This window comes from Pongo abelii, chromosome 12 (genome assembly GCF_028885655.2).
Source record: "Pongo abelii isolate AG06213 chromosome 12, NHGRI_mPonAbe1-v2.0_pri, whole genome shotgun sequence".
Lineage (NCBI taxonomy): Eukaryota > Metazoa > Chordata > Mammalia > Primates > Hominidae > Pongo > Pongo abelii.
Window position 1 is genome coordinate 99,499,019 of NC_071997.2, and position 25,818 is coordinate 99,524,836.

At 38.9% G+C, this 25,818-nt stretch overlaps 1 protein-coding gene across 23 annotated transcripts in view; it reads right to left on the reverse strand.

Annotated features, from left to right (window-relative positions):
* LTBP1 (latent transforming growth factor beta binding protein 1) overlaps nucleotides 1-25,818 on the reverse strand; it is a 446,431-nt gene that overhangs the window by 147,941 nt on the left and 272,672 nt on the right. For all 23 annotated transcript variants that reach the window (XM_024242216.2, XM_024242210.2, XM_063713730.1 and 20 more), the window contains 2 exons: nucleotides 11,206-11,328; nucleotides 1,811-1,978 (listed from right to left, as the gene is read on the reverse strand). In XM_024242216.2, coding sequence (XP_024097984.1) covers nucleotides 1,811-1,978; nucleotides 11,206-11,328 — 291 coding nt within the window. The remainder of the gene's footprint in view (nucleotides 1-1,810; nucleotides 1,979-11,205; nucleotides 11,329-25,818) is intronic.

A 25,818-nucleotide genomic window follows, 5' to 3' on the forward strand; every position in this document is an offset into this window, starting at 1 on the left:
ATATTGTTTTTCTAAGGATCACACACTAAATGGTAGAACCTCATTCTTATGTTTAACTAGGAAAAACAATTTTTACTTGGAAACATGTTTCCAGACGAAAACATGACTTTAAAAACCAAGTTTAAAGAATTAATGAACTAAATATTTTTAGTGAAAATCACCTTATAAACAAAACTTAAGTGCAAAAATTTTATCTTGAATATTATTTTCAAATTTATTGATAGTACTAGAGAGGAGTATCCCTGAGTTCCAGTCACCATCTCAATTTATGCTTCATGTAAGGATTACAAAGCTATCAAAATTGAGCTTCCACTTGTACCCCTGAACTTAAAAGCTAAAAATTTAAAAAATTAAAAAAATTAAAAACACATTATACAGACACAAAATAATATGCATAATAAATTCACAAACTGAAAGCTTTAAAAACTGAACTTCAAGAGAAACGTGTCTATAAATTATAAAGATTACTTGATTATTAATTTTTAACAATGAGTGGATCTGTGCCTGTAATCCCAGCACTTTGGGAGGCTGAGGCCGGCAGACCACGAGGTCAGGAGATCAAGTAACGCAGTCAAACTCGGTCTCTACTAAAAATACAAAAAAAAAATTAGCCGGGCACGGTGGTGGGTGCCTGTAGTCCCAGCTACTTGGGAGGCTGAGGCAGGAGAATGGTGTGAACCCGGGAGGCGGAGCTTGCAGTGAGCCGAGATTGCACAATTGCACTCCAGCCTGGGCAACAAAGCGAGACTCCATCTCAAAAAAAAAAAAGAGTGCATCGGATGGCACAAGGGCACAAGAGGGTACTAGAATCTTTTGGAGGCCTAACATTATCTAGTCTACCAATATACCATCAATGTTCTATTATCCTTTGCCTTAACACAGTTCTTTCTGGTTCTAACCATGAACAAAGGTGAGTCATGATACTTATATTTAAATCTTGTCTGCTACGGTATAAGTTACAGCTTTAAGACACTACATGGCCCTGTGAGAGTTAAGACACTTTCCTAGGTGGAAAGCATCTTATCAAACATGCAATTGAGTAGACTATTTAATGTCCACTCCAAGTAAGTGACATTGAGGCCATTCCTTGTTAATATCAGGTCTAATGCTTTCAGGTTACGTGTCTTTCTCTTCCACTTAACTCTACTTGATCCTGCTTGAGAAGTTGGTGGTTCATTGGTAGAAGTAAGGTATTTAAAGAGATAAATTTGCCTTCTCAGGGCATAAGGCAATTATGTACCAAACTGAAGGATAAAGAATAATCTACTTTACTTCTTAATACTCAACTCCCACAGACGTTTTCAGGAGTTTTGGCAAGTTCTGTCCTTAAGTTATTAATCTTCATAGCGTAAATTCAATCATGAATATAATTCCCTCCATTTCCAATTAAAGAAATTAAGCATGATACTCAATAAATGAGTAAATGAGTCAACCTGCACAAAGTCTAGTTACTGTGAATTGATGAGCAGCCAATCATCAGGAAAGCACATGGCCCAGCAGAGCCTTCTGGTCTCTCTACACTTAAATATCAGACTCACAGTCCTGGAAATTGAACATAAAATATAATGGCTTTTCTTAATATTCAAAAGGAAGTCTGATATCACACAGAAATGGGAAAATCTCTTTGTGCATAATTTTTTCCCACTGATTCAACATTGTACATGTACAGTTTCTACAAAAGTGATAAAATATTTACAATGTATTATTAAAAATTAAAGTCAGAAACCACAAATGACCCAAGTTGCCAAAGACGTCCCGTGTACTCATGTGGCTGGGAATCTATGTGCGCATACAGCTGGGCATGTCTTACCTGTGCCTGGAAGGGGACATTTCTCACAGTGTGGGCCCCAGGCCTTGCCCACACTACAACAGCAGAGCTGCTTGGTGAGGTGAACAGACAGAGGGTGCATACACTGTCTTCCAGAACTGACAAGTCGGTAACAGGGCCCTTTCTCTTCCGAGATCACAGGGGGATCAGCTGAAGCAAAGAAATAAAGCCTGACATTACACGAGAAACCAAAACTACATTGGCTTTCCAAATGATAGTAAAATGAACCCTAAGGTATGAATTAAAAACCATACTTCAGGATAAATCTGTCTAGATTTAGAGCATCACCTTTCTTGAAGAAAAATCAGTTTACCATATGAGTTTTAGAGTCAAGGCACCAAAAGTCGTGACAGTGATTGTCCCTGTCCCTCTCTGGTCCCTTCTTCCATTTTAGCAAGCATGCAATTAGGTATGTGTGCGTAACGAAGAGAAACATTTCAACAAAAACCCACCTTTCCAAATAAACATAGTCACCTACTATCAAAATCACTACCTAGTTTTCTATATTTAACCACAGTAGAGATAACTCTAGGGCAGCATTTAGTGAATAATCAGGTACTTTGGAGAATGAGGAACATGGTTGATGCTGCAAGCCAGCATCTGCTCTTCTCATCCCAGGGAAGTAAGAGCTTGCAGGGCCCGTCAGGTCTCACCCTAGGCCAGTGAACATGAATGGGAGGCAGAAAGTGGTTTCTGATTTGGAGTGCCACACAAGGCCCCTGTTCTAGCCAGACAGTACACCGGAGAAGGAAGAGATGATGTGCTCAGCTCCTCGGAAAACACTGCAAAAGTATACAAGGCTATAGCCATCCAATACCTAAACTTTAATCCTCATCTTCTGCTATACGTTTAGTGGATAAGAGTTCATCAACCTAACAGCTAAATACTCTGCTAGGCACACGTGGCAAATATGAAAATCAGCAAAACACAGCCCTGCCTTCAAGAGGTTCATCTTCTAATGCAAATGTGGATGGAGTGTATTCTACAGAACCAGGTCCAGGTCAAGTCAAAGGTGCTGAATCAGTTTGGTGTCCCCCCGCCCGCCCATTCCCCAAACCCAACCAAAGCTCTTCTCTATCATATCACCATACAAATGAGGTTTTCTGACTTGCCTTTCCCTTACCCAATTCCTCTAGCATCTTTTTTTTTTTTTTTTTGAGACTGAGTCTCACTCTGTCACCGAGGCTGGAGTGCAGTGGCGCGATCTCAGCTCACTGCAAGCTCCGCCTCCCGGGTTCACGCCATTCTCCTGCCTCAGCCTCCTGAGTAGCTGGGACTACAGGCACCGGCTACCATGCCCAGCTAATTTTGTTTTTTGTATTTTTAGTAGAGACGCGGTTTCACCGTGTTAGCCAGGATGGTCTCGATCTCCTGACCTCGTGATTCTTGCGCCTCAGCCTCCCAAAGTACTGGGATTACAGGCGTGAGCCACTGCGCCCAGCCTCCTCTAGCATCTCTTTTAGGGGAAGACTTCCTGAAGATGTTATCTATGGTGCTGTTTGGGTGGGGCACTTTGGCTTTGATTCTGGGCACATGCAGTAGTGTAGTCTCCATAAGATTTCTTCAGTTGTAAATGGCATCAGTGGTGTCTCTGATTTCTTCAGTGCCTTAGGATGCAGTTGTTAATGGATTCTGTGTAAGATTCTGCTGAGGATGAGGCTACCAGATGGGCCAGTCCTCAGCCCCAGTGGTAGCAGAGGTGGGCCAAGTGTGTTTGTCTTTGGGCCCGAGGGCAGCGTACACTGCCATTGGTGTTAGTGGGTCCAAGTGGGCCAATTCTTGGGTCTCTAGATGGCTTGCTTAGGTGCCAGCAGTGATAGCAGTTAGCCAGGCAGGTCCTCAGGTCCCTGGGCAGTGGGTGTAGCATAGGTGATGGCAGCAGCAGTGGTGAGACAACCCTCTGCTTCCCACGTAGTCCATGCTGGTGTTGGCAGTGGCTACAATGGGCTAGACAGGCCAGTCCCCAGGCCCGCAGGTGGTACGTACAGGTGAGTGCCAGCTGTGATGGTAGTGGTACGTTGGGTGGGCCTGACCTGAGGCCTCTGAGAGGAGTGCTCAGGTGCCAATGGTGGTGGTACCTGCTTAAGACTCAGAAGGTGTGTGTGCGACCCAGCATGCGTGAGCTCCCTCTCGGCAGCAATTCCATCACGAGGTCTCTAGGCAGCTCCCTATGTTAGTCTCAGAGTCTGTGAGGGCCAAAGGGCTCTCCCGTGGCTAGGATTGCAGGAATTCACATGGGAATGTGGATCACTGGAGGTCTCTCAATTACCCTTTCCTCACACTGGGGAGGCCTCCCCAGGCTCCCAGCTAATCCTGGCTAAGCAGGCTGCCTTGGTTCCCTCTTCTTCCCTGCCTTAGGTGTTTCCTGTCACTTCTCTGTTCAACCTCAGTGTTCTCTGTTAGATGATGTTCAAAGTGTGATTATCTACTTGATATTTTGGTTCTTCTTTGTGGAGGAGGTGAACACCAGATGCCTCTAGTCAACCATCTTAAAGCCTCTCCCAAACCTAAATTTTACTGATGCTTTCATGATTTACATTTTCTTTAATCCACAACTATTTGAAGCCAAAACTGTTCATTTATGCCACGTATACCTGACAGGGTGTGCCATTTAAAACTGCCCCTATTTTAGGACCTAAATAGCCTGTTATTCTTTCTGTCATTTCAAATGACTTGCATTCTGTTTATTAAACATCTCCAGTATTTTCACACTCCGGTCAACATGATGCATAAACCCAGAAACAATATGCTACCCAGAATGCTGTAAGATTGGTGTTGTTATTGTCTGAATATCTTTAACCTCAGATTGGAAGATTAATTGTAAAGGATAACACATTAGTGTACTACATTTATTATTTAAAATATGGTACATGTGATTATATATTCTACTGAGTCATAAGGTTTTATGCTGTACTAAAGAAAACTAGAAATACCAAAAGATTTCTAAGGGATAGGGGAAGCAGCTGTAGAATCGAATGAAACTGAGGAGTGATAATAAAGGGTGCCTGTAGGCTCTTACATGTTTGTACACTGAAACAGTACTTTGTCAGATCCTATTTTGTGCAGGATGTGTTACTAAAATTACGGCAAAAAGATTCTGATACTTTATCTAAAGGGAAAAGCACTTCAGAAGCATAAAACCTACTGAAAATGCCACATCCACCAGGAAAGTATTTTTTTGCTCTTGGCTACAGACATAAGACAAATTTTCAAACTGGTAACAAGCATATAGCTCTGTACCCAAGTATAGTACTGAATCATAACCATACAGCCCATGGTGATGGCAATTCAATTACAAAACAAGAGTAAAAACCTAAGGTACTATTATTTGGGTTCCTCAGTGATATATTAAGCAACTTATATTTAATTATGGCCTTAATTACAGGATTGTATAATAAACTCAGATTATACTTTCAAAGACATACTACTCTAATGTATTAACCCATTTATGCTGGAGGTTGCAAATTTGTGTGTGTGTGTGTGTGTGAAAAATCAGACCTACTGAGATGACCTTGAGCAGGATATAAATAACTCCCACAAGCTTAGTGTTCCAATAATGGAACACTAGGCATAAATGGGTTAAAATGTGAATGACAAATATTAAGCATATATTAATTAATCTGGTACTTAGAAGTTGAAAAGTAGGGAGGATTTCAGAAAAGAGCAAGGGTATAAAAGTCTAGCTAACCTTACTAGTCTGCAATCACTCCCACCCACATCTGTAATATCCCTAATCATTTCTTGGATGAAATTCCACATTAGCATTTAATCCCTTTACAGCTTAGTATCTATGGGGATGAGTGTTAGGATACAGGTCTAGGAAGCAGGTGAAGCTGCTATGAGGAGTCTGAGAGGCAGCTTTCCTAGGGCAGTAAGAACCACTGGGCACTCTTGACTGGGAAATGTGTCATTAAAAACCATTTCATGGCTGGGCGCGGTGGCTCATGCCTGTAATCCCAGCACTTTGGGAGGGAGAGGTGGGAGGATCACGTGAGGTTAGGAGTTTGAGACCAGCCTGGCCAACATGCTGAAACCCCATCTCTACTAAAAATACAAAAATTAGCCGGGTGTGGTGGTGAGCACCTGTAATCCCAGCTACTCAGGAAGCTGAGGCAGGAGAATCACTTGAACCCAGGAGGCGGAGGTTGCAGTAAGCTGAGATTGCACCACTGCACTCCAGCCTGGGCAGCAGAGCAAGACTCCCTCTCAAAAAAAAAAAAAAAATTTGTGGAGAACCAAAATAAAAGAAACAATAATTCAAGGCCATTGCAGTTAGGTCACCTATTCTATAGTGTGGCAGGTGAGATTAAAGTATCAGTTCTCCTTAAATAAATGACTTACTCCTGGCATTTCAGACTGTTTTCCATTTCCTGATTAAAAGTTCAGCTTGTGGAGTGAGACAGATCCAGTTTCAAATCTGGGCTCTACCGTTTATGGGCTGTATGACTGTTGGAAAGATCCCTAACCCCTCTATGCCTTAATTCCTTCATTTCTAAATTAGGAAAAATAACAGGACAAATCCAATAGGGATCTTGTAAGTATTATATGGGATAATTCACATAAAGTGCTTAGCACAGTGCCTGGCATTTACGAAGTTTGCAATAAAAATTATTATTGTCATGGTCTTCGTTTACTGTAATTATCTGGGAACAAGCAGCTTGTACAGCTCTGTCTCACCTCCGGGCCACGGTGCCATGAGACCTCCAAGTGAGGGAGGCTAAGGGCCTAACCTGAGATGGCCACAGAGGAGGCAGAAAGAAAAGAACGGGCGTAAGATAAATTAGGAAGACTAAATGTCATCCTTTGAAACCAAAAGATACAAAAGAGTCCAAGATGACAGAGGCTCCCAGCCCGGGTGCTGTGGAGAACAATGTTATCAATGGAGAACAATGGGCAAAAAATATCAAGTCTGGAAGGAAAGCCCATTTTAACGGAAAAGCTGGAAAGCTAGCAGTAATTTATCCATTTGGCTTTGCCAAAAAGGATACAAAACTACGCCACTCAATATGTTAGGCACTAGCCACATGTTGCTCCTTGGATAAAATTTAAATAAAAGTAAAAATTCAATTCCTCAGTTACACAGGCCATACATGACTAGTGGCTGCTGTATGAGGCGGCACAGATAAAGAATATTTCCATCATCTCAGATAGTTCTATTGGACAGTGTTAATTAGCTTGAGCGTCAGCAAACTTTTTCTGTCAAGCATCAGATAATAAGTATTTCAGGCTTTGTGAGCCATACGATTTCTGTTGTAACTTCTCAACTCTGTTGTTGTAACACAAAAGCATCATTAGACAATAAGTAAATGAATGGACATGGCTGTGTTCCAATAAAATTTTATTTTCAAAAACAAACAGATTTTTTTCCCATGGGCTATAATTTGCCAACCCCTGATCTAGAACCCTAAATTTGGAGGCACAAATCCTGTTTTAAATCTCAACTCTCAGCTACTAGCTGTGTGAGAAGCTACTTAAACTTTCCTAGCTTTAGTTCCCCAATGTATAAGATAACCACGGTATGTTTCTCATAAAGATGCTCAGGAAATTACAAATGAATGATGTACTTAATTAAGACTGGCTTTTAAAAGGCATTTGCCCTTTATCTCATGATTTCCAGGACTACGGCAGAAGTTCCTGAGCGCATCTTCTCTCTAACCCTCCATTTCTGTCAACTAGCTCCAAGTTGATGGGTAAAGAATACTATGAAAAGGCAAAAGCCCAGGCTCAGAATTCTTTTATCTGGGCCTTTTTACTGAACCTATGGACACACTCTCAGCAACACTCATCCTGGAGCTCTGAAGTTCCTGCAGGAGTTCAGAAAGCCAGAAAGTCTTCCTACTTGGATTGCAAAGATGATACTTTTCTTGAATTTGCTCTGAAAAGTCCTTGAATTTCCACCTTTCCCCATAAATCAGGTAGCAACAGGTCTGGAGAATGCTGCTACACCATCCTAAGCCTCAAACATAGAGGTCAGAGGCAGCAAATGCCAGCATTTGCCTACTTTCTTCCTTTTAGCTTGGCTAAGCCAAGGCAAGCGGCAAGGAAAGTGAAATTGTCGCAACTTTTGGCTGGAGTCAAGGAATTCTGAGGGGTTCATCTCAGTTCAGTGCATTCAAGAAGAGGAAGTGTTTCCCGTTGTTCCTTGGCCATAACCATGTGCAGGAGTTCAGAGAGTCAGCCACACCTTGTATGCTCTGCATATGGCCTAAATTCATGTTGTCTTAGCAAATGTTGTCATTTGTCCTCCATTTGCCTGCAGGCTTCATCCCTGGCTGGTTTTATCTCTCTCCAGAGCAAACATTTAGCAACCACTGTGCTGAGTGCCTGTGTGTGTGTCTGTGTGTCTGTGTGTGTGTGTGTATGCACACACGTGTGTGATCTCCGGTCCCCTTCTGCTACTTCCCTGTGACTACCAAAAATACCATTATCTTTCCATTTTTTTCCTTTACTCTGTAAGTGTCACCTTCTTCCCTAATTCTTTCTGTCTTCAGACTTCCCCCATCAAGCTCTTCACAGAATTCACCTGAAAATCAGACTGGACTGGTTCAAATCGCAAACTCTATATGTCTCTGTGATGTTACATGTGGTAAATTCAGAGGAAAGAGAAATAATTCTCACTCAACACTGGTAAAGAGCCCAGGTTTTCACTTCGAACTCTCAACTGGAACACTTAACTAGCAACAAACGTCTCTTAATACTTATAGCTGAACCATAAAATTGAATTATTTATTTTTCAAATAAGAATGGATGGTTGTTTAATAAGTTCAGAATTATTTGGGCAATGACAGGGAAAATAAATGCTAAAGAAATGTGCAAGTGTTTCAAAAATCTCATTGGCAGATTTCTACAATCTTATTAAAACCTGGATGTCTGCCCTTAACTCTAGACATCAGATCTAGTCAAAGTTTCACAGAGCATTTTGTGACTAGTTCTGCAAGTTTACCTAATCAGCAACCTTCAATATAAGAATTGTAACCAGACTACGAGTCAAATTATAAAAGGGTGGAAAAAGCATTCACAACAAACTCTATATCCAAACTCTACAATCTTTATGTTTAAATTATAAAATGATTTAAAATATTTGTTCATGTGATTCAAATCAGCCAAAAATGATCCCCTAAGTTATCCGGATGTCATCAACAATGTGATTTTTGGCCTGAAATTTCCAAATCCTTGCATCAGTTTCAAAGGTACTTTGTGTGCAAACGTAATTTTATGGTCTAATTTTACCACTCGTTAGGAAAGCCTTGTAATTAGGTGTCTGTCTGCTTCATGATCAGAACTGTTTGTAAAAGAACATAGAAAAGAGGACTTACGTGTAAAACTTCCTAATCTGCAGCTGACAGTTTTTAAAGGAAAAGAGTAGTAATTAGTAATAACATTTCAAAAGACTCAACAAACTCACCTAAAAGTAATAAATGAGACTGTCATTTTTAAAATTTTATTTTATTATTATTATTATTATTATACTTTAGGTTTTATGGTACATGTGCGCAATGTGCAGTTAAGTTACATATGTATACACGTGCCATGCTGGTGCGCTGCACCCACTAACTCGTCATCTAGCATTAGGCATATCTCCCAATGCTATCCCTGCCCCCTCCCCCCACCCCACAACAGTCCCCGAAGTGTGATGTTCCCCTTCCTGTGTCCATGTGTTCTCATTGTTCAATTCCCACCTATGAGTGAGAATATGTGGTGTTTGGTTTTTTGTTCTTGCGATAGTTTACTGAGAATGATGATTTCCAATTTCATCCATGTCATTTTTATTTTACTACATTTGTCTTTATTTTATCACCTCTACATATCTCACCTTAGGGCAAAGAGTTAGAGAGATAAGCTTCTTTAAAAATGAATGGCAGTATACTCATGAAGAACATGTCAACCAAATGGCAAATTTCAAACTAGGGACAAGAAAGATGCAGCTCATTATATACCAAAGCCACATTAAAAAATAAATAAAAGTGGCCGGGCATAGTGGCTCATACCTGTAATCCCAGCACTTTGGGAGGCTGAGGTGGGTGGATCACCTGAGGTCAGGAGTTCAAGACCAGCCTGACCAACATAGCAAAACCCTGTCTCTACTAAAAATACAAAAATTAGCTGGGCGTCGTGGCACATGCCCATAATCCCAGCTACTTGGGAGGCTGAGATAGGAGAATCATTTGAACCCGGGAGGCGGAGGTTGCAGTGGGTGGAGATCGCATCATTGCACTCCAGCCTGGGCAACAAAAGTGAAACTCCGTCTCAAAAATAGATAGATAGATAGACAGATAGATAGATAGATAAAAACAAAAACTTGCAGGAAAGAAACTAATACACAGTTGCTCTTAAAATTATCCTAATAGTTTTCTGCCATGCATCCATTTAAACTGTATATAATCTTTAAAACTCTGCAGTGCTACAAGGCCCATGTCTATAGTCATGCTACTCAGCAGGATGAACAGACATCACTTGAGTCCAGGATTTGAGTCCAGCCTAGGCAACATAGCAAGACCCCATCTCTTTAAAAAAAATCTTGCAGTGCTTCCCTACTTTTGTAATAATGGGCCTGATTACTTTAAAAATAAGACAGTCTTAAAATCTCAAATCTGCATTTGAGAACTTTACACCTAAAACGCATTCCTCTCTAATGGCATATGATCTGTTGTGATTACATGGATTAATTTACATGGAGAGGGAGTATCTCTTTGGTGAAACTATATTTCAGAACCAATATTAGAACATGTGGTTTAATGAAGGATTTTTACCCTTATCAGAAACAAGGGAAATTCTCAGAAACATTTTTAAGGCAAAACAGTATAATTTAGGGTCATTTTGGTAGGTTTAAAGAACAAGACAATATCTGAAATTAGAACTGAATTAGAAAATCTAAAACACAGGGCCTTGGTAACTATTTTCCAGACTCTTCCAATTGAGAAAGAAGTGAAACCTCATTAAATCAGAGTCCAGTGACTCAGAATTTGGAATAATTAAAGGCAGAAGCTGGGACACAGTTTAATTCAACCTAAAGAATGCTTAAAATACTGTATTTATGAAGGAAAAACTTACTGTCATCTCTCAGGTACCAAAAAAGTTTGATATGTCCATTTTAATTCTCTCTTTTCATCAGAGCATATTTCCTCAGTGTGCTTAGTCTCTATTCAGAGTTTTAGCTATTATATTTGTATCACCACAATAAAAATGCATTTTAGAGAAGGTTCCATGATATCAATTTATTTTACTACATCAGGCGGGCCCCCTCCTTGTTATTTTAATTGATGAGGTTTTCCTGCATATTTACAAGCATTCAGTGGGCCACTGAGTACTTCCGTTCTTTTGGAAAAACCCCAAAGACAACTAATCCAAAATAAGAATAAAAAGTGATTATTACTTACGAATACAACTTGAAAAGGTAGGATCCGGCCCAAATCCTATTTTGCAGGTACATCGATAGCTGCCCATGGTATTCAAACACTCACCATTAGGGCATACACCTTGTAGCTGACATTCATTAATATCTGCAGGAAAACACAATTCTTTAGAAGGAGCGGTCAAGCCTCATTGAGCAGATTCTGGCTATACATTGCATTCACTTCCTTTTTCACTATAATAATCTTTTAGTTATAGTGAAAAAAGGATGTAGCAGGTGTGAATAATCTTAAATCAGTTAATGTTTATTGAACATTTACAATTTATATAGCAAGTATTTATTACATACCTACTACATGCCGGGTGCTAAGGATTTACTAGTGAAAAAAACTGATAAAAATTCTGGCCTTCACAGAGCTTTTGCTTTCCTGTTAGTTTATGTTAGGCATTATGCAGCATATAGGTAAGGCAAAGACTCTCACTCTGGAAGCACTGACAGTCTAACTGTACATATGAATATTTGAAAAACAAAAGAAGTGAAAAGCAGTTCAAGTCATCACAAGAAAGAACTGTCATAAACTGCTGGAAGTTAAATTATGAAATTGCCTATACAGACAGTAAAAGCTACAGAAGGAAGCTGGAGGTGGGGCAGACTGTGGCACTGAGGAGGAGGTAAGACTTTAGAGTGCTATGTCTGGGCAGGAGCTGGATGGATGGGCGAGGAAGGGAAGAAATGACTTGTGTGGGAAACCCTGGAGCTTGAGCACAGAGTGTGGCCAGTGGATGGAGGCTCAGGAAATAATGAGTCAAACCACTGGCTGGAAAAGAAGATTCAGGAAGGTAAATAGTTGGAAACAGAGCTGGTACAATTCAGGATGCATTTGGATTCCGTTTCATTGAGAACAGGGAGCTATACTAAAGGTTTCTGAGAAGGAGAAAGACAGACTCTAGGAAAATTCACCTGGCCAACACATGGCTTGTTGAGAAGAGATTAAAAGTCTGATCACTTGAAGGGGTCATGCAAGTATGAGGTTGGTAACAGCCAGGCTGGTGACAGTGAGAACAATCAGGAAGATAAAGAATGGCAAATCATTTTTTTTTTTTAAGAACAATTGACATTGCATGGTGCTTGACTGGACTACACACCATGAGAAAGTAAGAGACAGGAGTCAAGGATGTCTGGGAGACTCCTAATCTAAGAAAAAAAGGAAAAAAAAAAATCACAGCTGGTTTTGCGGAAGGAGTTCTGAGGAATAAAGAAGGCAGGAAGAAGAGGAGTTCAGTTTTATAGTACAAGGTCACGTTGGGATACCCAAGAAGAAATACCCAGTAGCAGCAGAAGATTCAGAAATAGAGTGAAAGAAGAAATCACTGCTACAAATAGACACTTAAGATACTCTGCATATGGAGATCCAGGGGGAAATCAAAGTGATTTGAAAGAGGAGGGATATAAATGAAGTGATTTTACAAAGAAAGATTATATAGTCACTTGCAAAGGTAATTAATTGAAAATCAAAAAAGTTGGATACAATGGTAGCAAAACATTATTATCAGGATCATCACATAAAAAGAAAATACAGCCCTCAATCATTATTTAAGCAAATATTAACATTATTTGAACATGAATATTTCATGTTCTAAGGAGGCATCATGATCTATATGTACATATTTTACTCAGAGCATGCAATTTTTAAGTTAATTTCAGTGATAAAATATGATACCTTCCGTGACATTCAAATGATAAGTTAATGCATGTTTGCTGTATAAATTCTATGGTGTTCCAACTTGCACGTAGCTGGAAACTGGTACAGCTAGATGACACCTGGTACAGCACACAGTATAGCACCTGACCATCTCATTATTTATTGAAGTGTGTGTTGTTTTCTAATGCACTTTTATGTACAGCATATAACTGAAAATATTCCCCCGTAACTCATTCTTTTTAAGAAAACCACCATGAAGGACCAGGAAGAGTGCCAAGTCCAGTTGGAGCTTACATGGTACAAGTAAAGCCCTATTATATGTCCCAAGTAAAACCTCAAGTTTGGGTAACCAGCCAGTTGTGGTCAAGAAGGCTGGACAAAATTTCCACTCTTCTGTTTCCCCTCACATCCTCACTAGGGTATGATTATTAGCATTCCTCTTCCCCTGAATGGCCTGTACTCCTGTTAATTGGCTGCACCACTACACATTCCATGATAAGATTGAGGACCCAGAATTTTCCCTTGCTAGGTGGTTTCTATAACAGCACCATCTCAGCCTTGCGGCTGGCTGCCAGGCTAATGCAGAGGTTTCCCCCCAGACTCATAAATACCTGATTAACTACCAATGCTTAGTACCCTCTTCCAAGGCCCCTTCTTTGACTCTCCACACTGCTCACTGCGTTGACTCTGATGCCATGGGAATGGAGGACAGGAATTCAGACGGAAGAAAACAAACAAAAATGACCAAGCAAACCTATCGGGTATAGACAGGAAGAAACAGAAACATCCACAAAGAAGAAGAATCGTGTAAGACTCTTCCTGTTATGACTGTTTTAATCAGCTTGTGCCACCGGCACTGGCACCAACACTTCCCCTAATTTTGGCCCGAAGAACCCAGGAAGCCTGGGCCTTCCCTTGTGACACATTGTCACAGTTTCCAGAAAAACTTCAACTGCCTTGGTTCATCTGTTTTTTTATATTTCCTGAACTACTACAAATTAGAGATCAGATTTCTGTTTCCTATATTTAACGTATATACACTAGAATATACCAATCTTAAGTATACAACTAGATGAATTTTTGCATATCCACGTGTGGTGTAACCACCACCCAGATTGTGATTAAGAACGTTTCTGGCCAGGCGTGGTGGCTCACGCCTGTAATCTCAGCACTTTGGGAGGCCGAGGCGGGCAGATCACGAGGTCAGGAGATTGAGACCATCCTGGCTAATACAGTGAAACCCCGTCTCTACTAAAAAGACAAAAAATTAGCCGGGCGTGGTGGTGGCGCCTGCAGTCTCAGCTACATGGGAGGCTGAGGCAGGAGAATGGCGTGAGCCTGGGAGGTGGAGTTTGCAGTGAACCGAGATTGCGCCACTGCACTCCAGCCTGGGCGACAGAGCAAGACTCTGTCTCAAAAAAAAAAAAAAAAAAAAAAAAAAGAACGTTTCCATCACCTCAGAAAGTTCTTTGTGCCCCTTCCCAGCCAACAAACAACTTATCCCCATAATTTTAATATAGGACTTCAGAAATTAATACATTAATAAGACATTTCTAATTATTAAGAAACAGGAGCAACTGTCTAAGTGATTTTCCTAGACAGATAGTCACAAGCTTTCTAAATTACAGTGAAGGACGTCAGAGACTCACAAACACGTTAAGAACAAAGCATTGGTTGAACTGAACGCATTGTATCTGGATGAGAGAAGAACATTCCAAGTGAAGACATCATCAGGCCAAAGTTTAACAACTGTTTGGAATGTGATAGGTGAATGGTAAACCAGAATTCTATTTAGACTTAACAACTGTATGGAATGTGATGGGTGAATGGTAAAGCAGAATTCTATTTATACTTAAAAACTGTATGGAACGTGATGGGTGAATGGTAAACCATAATTCTATTTAGACTTAACAACTGTATGGAACATGATGGGTGAATGGTAAACCATAATTCTATTCAGACTTAACAATTGTACGGAACGTGATGGGTGAATGGTAAACCAGAATTCTATTTAGACTTCATTGCCTAAAGCTATCTTCTTTCTTTAATCAAATAAAACCTGATTACAATATTTGTCATTTTATCAATAGCTTATTTTTGAATAATATCAAATAACAATATAGTGTTTCAGGAGTCTCATTTTTTTTTATTTATTTATTTAAGATGGAGTCTTACTCTGTTGCACAGGTTGGAGTACAGCAGCACAATCTCAGGTCGCTGCAACCTTCGCCTCCCAGGTTCAAGCGATTCTCCTGCCTCAGCCTCCCGAGTAGCTGGGATTACAGGCACGTGCCACCACGCCCGGCTAATTTTTTTTTTTTTTTTTTTTTTGTATTTTTAGTAGAGACAGGGTTTCACCATGTTGGCCAGGCTGGTCTTGAACTCCTGACCTCAAGTGATCCACCCACCTCGGCCTCCCAAAGTGTTCAGCCTCCCAAAGTGTGTGAGCCACTGCATCTGGCCGAGTCTCATATTTTAAAGGGTCAACAAACCTTCCTTAACGGATTCTAACTAAATCAAAAGTATTTTAATATTTAGTTTGAAAAATACATGAATTTATTCCTTGTTCTCCCTCTATAGATGACAAATTTCTCTGGAAAACTGTGGAAGTCTGTCCTTTGAAGAAGTGGTATAACCACTGCATACAGCACAACTCCCTGAGTTAAAGCATGAAGGCCAAAATAAATGGCTGAAGGGGCTCAGCACCCACATACAGCCAGTCACCCATTCCCTATTCCCATATGAGCTTTCGTGTTCAGGCAGGCAGTCTAGAAGTTTATAGAAACAGAAACTAGGAAAGAAATTCATACAGACCCATGTGCTCCTCTAGAGTAGGCAAAATCCATGAAGCTACAGCTAACATGAAGGAGCTTTACATACTTTTCCACTTATTTAAAACATTTACAGGTATCTCTGCCTGTATAGCCTACCACATACTTCAGCTCACAGATGAAGTTCAAGAATACAAAATTGCTTTTCTTCTAAAACCGCTCTTCTTCTAAAATGGTCAAATATTGGCAATGTCCTACGGTTCAACCTAATACAACAGAAATAAGAGGGCTGGGCTTCTATTAGCCAGGTAGTATAAAAATATAGAGTAATCAGGCATACATGCATAACAAGAGACACCCTATGAATAACTCAACATAAAACAGCCTAAGTATTTCAGTACATGGGAATGATGCGATAAGCTGACAATGAAGTGAGGACCTTCATCTTCCTTCTACCTCACCATGATTCTTTACATTTCTATAGTACACCGTACCTCATTGGAACTTCACAACAATTCTGGATGGTGAGCAGTACAAGAATAATTATTCCATTTTACAGAGATAATTTTGTCCAAGGCCATATTTCTAAAAAGGATAAAGAGGATGGGGGAAAATAATAGGAGGAATATTCCACTAAGATCTAGCTTTTGGTCCAACTAGGACAAAATTTTGTTACCCAGAGCAAGTCTCTGAGTTTCTCTTGATCTCAGTGTCCTCCCCTGTAACACAGAGGGGCTGAACTATATTATCCCCAAGGTTACTTGCAGTTTAAATATTCTCTAACTTCAAAACAATCTGCCAGTTGCCAGGGCTGAAAATGCCAGGGAATAAAAAAAGTATGACATTTGGTGCATAATATATTACGAACGGCACAAGTGCCCTTATGAGAAATGAATATATTTTTATGCATCTCTTCTCCTACAGGAAAGTATGTATGTTTAACAAAGTGAGTAAGAATTTACTGTTTTCTTAGTGACGCAAGTTTATACAGGAAATGAGGCATGTCCAACAGGAGTCAGGACAAGGTAAGAACAGGACATGAGGATCTTTCTACTGTGTGAAAATATGAAGCTTTCTGGAGATTCATCTGTGTGTGTTCAGCTTTTGCTAGTAAATATAAATTCCATGACAGAATTCCATTAGCAGTATGCCTTCCACTTGAAAGCAGAAAAATACCTCTTAATACAAATACTCTTCCCAGACTATTAAGTTATTTAATAAGGATTACTTACTTTAAGTAGAGGAGTTCACTTTAAGACAATATATATATTTCTTAAACTTCCAAAGAACAACTTTGCACTGGGTACACATATCCACGAAGGAACATGAAGATATTCTGTAGGGTACACACAGGCTTGGATACTTTTAAGGGAACTAATCTATAGATCTTCAGCCTTCAGATGTTTCTTTTTGAAGTCATCTGCCTAAGAATATATTTGCCAATCTTCCTTTCCTATCTTCCTCTTTCCTCAGGGCCTTCTTGTTCTTGACCAAGTCAAGGCATACCTCTTGTCAATCCAGAATCTTTCTAGGCCTTTCTAAGTACACTGTCTTGAAAGGTAAAATTCTCACAGGCACAGAATAAATGAACAATTCACAAATATATCAACCCCAGGATAGAGTCACAGTAAAAGCAATGAGTCTGATTTGTTTCATAAAAAGATCTGGCTTTACCAATTAGGTTAAATGGCAGAGACTGTTTATCAATGGCATGAACCAATTCTGCAGCTCCAAAGTTTTGATGAAAATATTTAATGCACACATACAATATAAACGTGCCAGAAATTAACCTATTGCATCCACTTGACTTTTTAATGAAAATGTAGATGTCAGCTTAAAGATATGTGAACACATAACTTTTTCAAAATTATTCTAGGAGATTAAGTCAAGAAAAAATATTTGAAAATCAATGTTCTAGAGCAATTTTACCCAAGGTATTTTATACAAAACACAGACTTTGTGAGACCTCTGCTAAAAGAGGGATTCTGCAGCCAAATATGTTTGAGAAATACTGCCTATTCTATATACAAAAGCATATTTAAAACCCAAGGAGTCCTTTGGCAAAATCTCTTGTTTTTCTGTGTTTAACTTGGTTTTTCCACACATTTGGCTGTGGGACCCTTTTTAACACACAATCTATTAACATCCCTCTGAACTGGTCGTCTGTGGAAACATTTTTGTGAAATGCTGCTCTCTGGGGCCAGCTTCAAAGACTACTGTAGGAGTCTCTTCGTGATTATATTTGCTTCTATCTAGGCCCCGCTGCTGCTAAAGCCTACCCACCATCCTGTAACTGTCCCATGATTATAAAATGACCATCCACCATAGGATGGATTCAATCACTGGACTCAGTGAAAAAAGTCAAACCACTGTGGCAGCAACTCCTCTCCTTCCGATTCTTCTGTCTTCGGGGTAACATGATAAAGGAATTATCAGAGCCCAGAGAACAGCTTGGATTTATTTCTTGACACATGTGTGCTACACATGGATGACGCTGCTAGTAACACACACTTACTCTGTTGGTCTTGGATTCATGACTGCAGTCTACAGATATTACATTAACTTCTCCTTGAAATATTAACAGTAACATGAATCCATCATGGGCTTTCTTCATTACTCATAATACAGTAGGCATCTTCCCATTCATTTTATAGCCACAGAGATTAAGGTCAAAGAGCTATTGAAAAATACAATGTGCTAACAACTCACTTCACCACTGTCTTTCCTGAGGAAGAGTTAATAAAATAAACAGACATTTCCTTTTTGAATCCTATCCCAGCATAGTAAGAGGACACACCAGAAAAATAATTCTAAAATGCACAGGAATGGGTCCCAATTTGATTTGCAAATGCCAAAATAGGGTGCTCAGGTCCAGATCAAAAACTGTTTAAATTCTTACTGAAAATACTGTGCATATTTAAACTAGAAAGTACAGCAGTAGTTCTAAGAGGATGTCCAGAACAGTTAACACCTTCAAATCAATAAATTATCTATCCGTTCCCACTGAGCCATTGACCATTGTAAAACATGATCTGGCATCAAACTAAGTACATGACAGTTTCTGAGATTAAATGAAAATACAATAGAAAATTATGATTAACCTCTGGCAGGCTAAACAAAAGGAATATTAAATATTTCTAAGTGTTTTGAAGAACTGAATTATCAAGTCTGGTTGACCGCAGTCTTAGTTTTACCTGTTGGTTTTCTACTATTATTTCCAAAACATATACCAAGAATAATAGATTCTAAGTTTCATCTTTTCTTAAAATTATATTTAAGTTCTTGGATACATGTGCAGAATGTGCAGGTTTGTTACATAGGTATACAAGTGCCATAGTGGTTTGCTGCACCCATCAACTCGCCATCTACGTTAGGTACTTCTCCTAATGCTATCCTTCCCCTAGCCCCTCACCTCCCAACAGGCCCTGGTGTGTAATGTTCCCCTCCCTGTGTCCATGTAATCTCACTGTTCAACTCCCACTTATGAGCGAGAACATGTGGTGTTTGGTTTTCTGCTTCTGTGTTAGTCCGCTGAGAATGATGGTTTCCAGCTTCAGCCATGTCCCTGCAAAGGACATGAACTCATCCTTTTTTATGGTTGCATAGTATTCCATGGTGTATATCTGCCACATTTTCTTTATCCAGTCTATCATTGATGGGCATTTGGGTTGGTTCCAAGTCTTTGCTATTGTGAACAGTGCTGCAATAAACATATGTGTGCATGTGTCTTTATAGTAGAATGATTTATAATCCTTTGGGTATATACCCAGTAATGGGATTGCTGGGTCAAATGGTATTTCTGGATCTAGATCCTTGAGGAATCGCCACACTGTCTTCCACAATGGTTGAACTAATTTAAACTCCCACCAACAATGTAAAAGTGTTCCTATTTCTCCATATCCTCTCCACCAGCATCTGTTGTTTCCTGACTTTTTAATGATCGCCATTCTAACTGACATGAGATGGTATCTCATTGTGGTTTTGATTTGCATTTCTCTAATGGCCAGTGATGATGAGCTTTTTTTCATGTGTGTTGGCCGCATAAATGTCTTCTTTGGAGAAGTGTCTGTTCATATCCTTCACCTACTTTTTGATGGAGTTGTTTGATTTTTTTCATGTAAATTTGTTTAAGTTCTTTGTAGATTCTGGATATTAGCCCTTTGTCAGATGGATAGACTGCAAAAATTTTCTCCCATTCTGTAGGGTGCCTGTTTGCACTGATGATAGTTTCTTTTGCTGTGCAGAAGCTCTTTAGTTTAATTAGATCCAATTTGTCAATTTTGGCTTTTTTTCCCATTGCTTTTGGTGTTTTAGTCATGAAGTCTTTGCCCATACCTATGTCCTGAATGGTATTGCCTAGGTTTTCTTCTAGGGTTTTTATGGTTTTAGGTCTTATATTTAAGTCTTTCATCCATCCTGAGTTAATTTTTGTATAAGGTGTGAGGAAGGGGTCCAGTTTCCATTTTCTGCATATACAGTTACTCTAGCCTTGTAGTATAGTTTGAAGTCAGGTAGCATGATGCCTCTGGCTTTGTTCTTTTTGCTTAGGATTGCCTTGGTTATACGGGCTCTTTTTCGGTTCCATATGAAATTTAAAGTAGTTTTTCCTAATTCTGTGAAGAAAGTCAATGGTAGCTTGATGGGGATAGCACTGAATCTATAAATTACTTTGGGCAGTATGGCCATTTTCACGATATTGATGCTTCCTATAAAGGAGCATGGAATGTTTTTCCATTTGTTTGTGTCCTCCCTTACTTGTTTGAGCAGTGGTTTGTAGTTCTCCTTGAAGAGGTCCTTCACATCCCTTGTAAGTTGTATTCCTAGGTATTTTATTCTCTTTGCAGCAACTGTGAGTGGGCGTTCACTCATGATTTGGCTCTCTGTCTGTCTATTATTGGTGTATAGGAATGCTTGTGTCTACAGCCATACCACCCTGAATGTGCCTGATCTCATCTAAGTTTCATCTTTATGCCCACATCACTCTCTTACATATTCCCAAAAACCTTCTAGAAAGAAATAAACATAGCAACTCACTTATGATAATGCAACTGAAGGCAACTTTAGAGACAAAGCTTTAACTTTGGGGCAATGGTGCCTAAGCAGAGAAGTCAGAGAAGAACAAGATGGAAGAGGGGAAAAAGTGTTTAAATAAAAACATCAATGGATATTTTCACTTTATAAGGCAGAATTCTAAAAATAAAAATTGTACTGGCCATATACTGTTGAGTGAAAGAAGCCAGACACTAAAGAAAACACTTACTGAATTATTTGAAAGTTCATAAGATAAAATTGATCTGAAGTTGAAAGGGTAGTGATAAGCTCTAGAAAAGAGGGAGCTACACACACACACACACAGACACACACACACCACTACTTATCTCACAAGGTTGTATCCAATGTACTTAACACAACGGCTCCACTGAATAGTCATTCAACAAAAATTAGCATAAACAAATAAAAAATAAAAATAAAAAAACAAGTTAGCAAAATATATAAATAAGTAGATTGAAAAGTTGTATAAGGCAATCATGAACAAAAAGTAAATTTACTAATATTAGAAAAAGGAAAATTATCACATTCTTATGCAAACAATATCATAAGAAGAAAAGCTCCATGGGTCAGAAGCTACCATTATAATCTAGCTCTAGACCAATGGCCCCAAACTCCAAGTGGAAATTTCCATAAAATTGCTAGACAGAAAAAGGAAAAGGGTGGGGAGGATGAAAATAAACTTCTGATTCAAAGTGAGTTTATAAACCCAGTTAAAAATTTTAATGCTTGTTTGCTAAGAAACTAATTGAAGCCATTGATTTGAACACAAATATTCTCTAGATGAGAATAATTTTACGAAATGGTCTTACCAAGGTTCTTTAAGGATTTTTAGCATGCCTTAACCTAAAAGAATACTTAAGGAATATAAAACAAGAACAGGTAGCTATGAACAATAATTTATTAGAAACCTTGGAAATGAAAAACAGTCTTAAAATTAAAAATGTAACAAATGAGATAAAGCCTAGATGGGCATAGTAAAGCAGAAATTAGAAAATTGGAAAATGGAACTGAGATAACCATTCAAAATGCAGCAAAAAAGAGAATAAAAAGACAAAAGATTTTTTAAGAGCCATGAAAAACACACTCCAACTTCTGTTTAATGAAAGTTTCAGCAGAAAAGCATGGTGGAAAGTGATATTTGAAGACATAATAGGTGAACACTTTTCAAATTTGAGGAAAAGACATGAGTTTTCAGATTCACATTACACTGAGTAAAATAAAGATAAATCTAAATATAGACACATAGTGATAAAACTACAGAACATAAAGAATTAGGAGATTATCTCAAAAGAGAGAAACACATTATCTACAAAGGAAGTGGTGTCAAAACACAGAAGTCAGAAGACTTTGGTATAATGTAGTCAAGCACCACTAGAAAACAACTATCAACCTGGAATTGTACACACGAGTAGTCTCATTATAAAATGAGTGCAAAATAAAGATATTTTCAGACACATAAAGTATATACTTTAGTGACCCTCACTAAAGGATCTGTTAAAGAATATAACCTCAAAATACAGATTAACCAGATAAAAATACAAGATAGCAGTCAAATTTGAATTTCAAATAAATAATTTGGGATGTACTTACTTTAAAAACGTATTTGTTGTTTATCTGAAATTCAAATTTAACTGGGTGTTCTGGATTTTATTTGGCAAATCCTCCCCAAAAGAAGAAACAAATGCAGAAAACAAGCACAGGATACAAGAAATACTGCCATCAGAAAAATGACAGTAAATTCATTTAACTATTAGCTATATGAGGGAAAAAGGCTTTATTTCCATTAAGTACACCTTTGACAATACCTGTAAAATAATGACTCTGGTCTAAGCCACAAATCCATTTTCTTCCCAATATCCAAGAGGTTGCCATAATGGCCTTTCAGTGTTTCATCGACAAAGATGCTCTCCTTGATCAAACTCTAGTCAGGCTCCTCTGAACCCTCTTCTCAACTAGGCTCTGACTTCATGTATGCTTCTGTATTTGTCGCTGCATTGTCCAGTTTTAGCTAATACCCTGTTAAGTTAGTTTAGCCAGACTCCCCCATGCTGGATATCTGATTGGGTTCCTCATCTTCCACCAACCCCTAGGTAATGTCTGGTCACCCTGATCTGCCTTCAGCAAGAATACCCTCCTAGGTTGGTTGAGCCAGAATCCCCCCTTACCCCTCATGTGTCCTCTTAGTAATTTTTCATCCACTGATACCACACTCTCACCCTCACTCCTTGGTGATACATTTTTACTTTTCCTTATTTTCAGAGTTGAGCCCAATTTCTCTCCCCTACCCCAAAACTCCACTGCAGTAGTTCTTATACTTGTTACAACAGTTACCTGAATAAAGTCTGCCTTACTGTTCTTTAACAAATGTTATGAACAACATTTTTCTTTAACATTATGTTAAAAGCAGAACAAATCCAATAATTGTTTTCCCAGCACATATCACAAAGCCCATAATTAATCGCATGCAAATGGTGTGATTAATTATAAGAGCTTTGCCTTAAAATTCTCAATCATTTCACCTCATTCTACCTGTCTGTTTTAATCCAGCACTATGCTACAAGACACATTCTTTTCTCCAGCCAGGCAGGCTTTCTTGGGGGTCTCACCTGCACTTTCTAGTCCTCATTTATCTAGTGTTCTCAAAGCATTCAAAGACCAATCTGCCTGTACCTGTTCACAGTACTGCAGTTCACACTCAATATTTTTTTGGTAATCATTAAGAGGTCTGAAACGCAAGCTACAGTCCAGACAAGCGCTTTGTAACCAAAAAGTCCTTATGCAGAATATTGATCAAGGCTGTGGAGTCTCATTTAATAACAGATATGCCCCCTGAAAATATCTACATTATCTCTTCTTTTGTCCAAACAAAATGTGGTTTCAGATGCACTCCGAGGAACATTTTATCTAAAAGGAGCCTACGCTGAAAGTTTTGGTAATGAGTATTCTTGTGCCTCAATGTATCGGTTTCATAAATTTATTTTATTAAAGCAGAACGAATATAATAAAACGATGCTGAAAGAAACTTATGTGGCTAGCTCTTTCCTATTTCCTTTAATGGGCTCATAGGGAGCCAGCTAAAATTCAGCTAGTTCGAAGAGTAAATAAAGCACATTGCATCCTGCTCATTCAAAGTGATTTCATTACACTAAATTCTAAGGGCAGGAACAATGTCTTACCCATCATTCATCACACATACTTTCAGTCTATAGCTAGGAGTGCCACAGCGATTAATGTTTGTGGAATACTGAGTCATTTAAAAAGTCTTCGAGATGATCTATGAAAAAGGAATATACACACACTGAATTATAAAAGTGTAGACGTCTTTTAATTACATTCAGCACGTGCTGAGGTACTGTGGTATTGCCCACAGTACGTGCTAAAAATGTAGAAAATAATACTAAGTTGATTTTATCCTTGTAAACTGAAACTGGTGAGTGACTTTGGTATGTCAAAGGAGATACTTGCTTTTAATAAAATGACTCAACAGACTGATTCCCCACGTACTTTCAGAACCAAATTCTATTTTTGAAACTTAGATTTACATCTAACTTTTTAAGAACCCACTTATGGCAAAATATGGACAAAAGAGAGTACTCAGTATTTCCACTCAGGGAAGGACTAAGTATTAAAGAAAAGCAGCATGGACGTAGGAGCTCTTAGTATTATTTCCACGAGGTATTATTTCATTGAATTCTAGTTCTACATCAGACCTTTATAGCATAATAATCAAATGACAAATGCCGCTCTAGATCCATCAGAGCATATAACTGTATTGTTTGTTATGATAAATGAAGCAAATTATAACAATTCCATAATGCTGAGGGTAGCAAGGCTGTTTTGGAGCTCCGTGTGTGTATATGTAATAAATCATTCGTTTGAAAAGATAATTGCAGCACCACTAGAGAGGAGGAAAGAAAACAACTTTGAAGGCAATTATTTGAAAGCTCCTCAAATTAACATGTATACAGTTGGTTCTTTGTTACCGAGTGCACATTAGTGAAAGTTGTTTCAGGACATTAGTTCACTTAGTTGAAGGAAATAATGTAATTCTAGTTATTAACCACTTTAATTTTAAAAGTGCTTTGTAAACTGAGAAGACATTAGACTGCAAGAACAATGTGGAAGGCACAAGCAATTAGACGCTAAATGGGCTCCTTTTGAAAACCTTTAGGAAAACAAAATCAAAAAGCTTCAGGGCTCTAGGAAAACTGAATGTACATATGTAATGTGAGCAAGTTCGATTTCACTTTACTGACCATCAATATCACAAAGGGAGTGAAATTAAGCCCTTCTCTCAATAGTAATTTTAATAGATTTACTGAATGAAATCATATTATGAGTCAAATGCCTTTGTAATGTAATTTAGCAGTGCCTCCTTGAGGACCCATGAAACAGAATTTTGTGTGTTACTTCACTCTAGAATCATTGCCAAAAAGTATAACACTGCTTTACAAATATCCTCCAGAGATCTAAGCTGGGATTTGGTGTTACCAGTAGACCATCAGTGAATTGACTAAGGCGGAACAATCTAATATGCTCAGTATGAACAAAGTTTGCTGAGGGTCAGTCAGCCGTACCAACAGAGGAAAATGCAAAAAAAAAAACCTCATGCAATTACTTGAATAGGTCTCCACTCTAACATACAAAATAGACAGCAAGTGATTACTCGCAAATTTGCACTTCTATCGCTTCTAAAGTGGTATTTTTATTAATATAAATTGTTCAAAACACTAATCAGCCAGTAGAAGAAATGTATTGTACAACTTTCTCTCCCTTCCTCTCTCCTTCCTTCCTCCCCTCCTTCTTTCTTTTTAGAGACAGGGTCTCACTTTGTTGCCCAGGCTTCAGTGCAGTGGCACGATCATAGTTCACTACAGCCTCGAACTCCTGGACTCAAGCAGCCCTTCTGCCTCAGCTTCTCAGTAGCTGGGATTACAGGCATGCACCACTACACCCAGCAAATTTTTATTTTATTTTTTTTGTAGAGACAGGGTCTTGCTTTGTTGCCCAGGCTGGTTTTAAACTTCTGGCCTCAAGCAATCCTTCCGCCTCAGCCTCCCAAAGTGCTGGGAATACAGGCATGAGCCACTACACCTGGCTGATAACCATCACT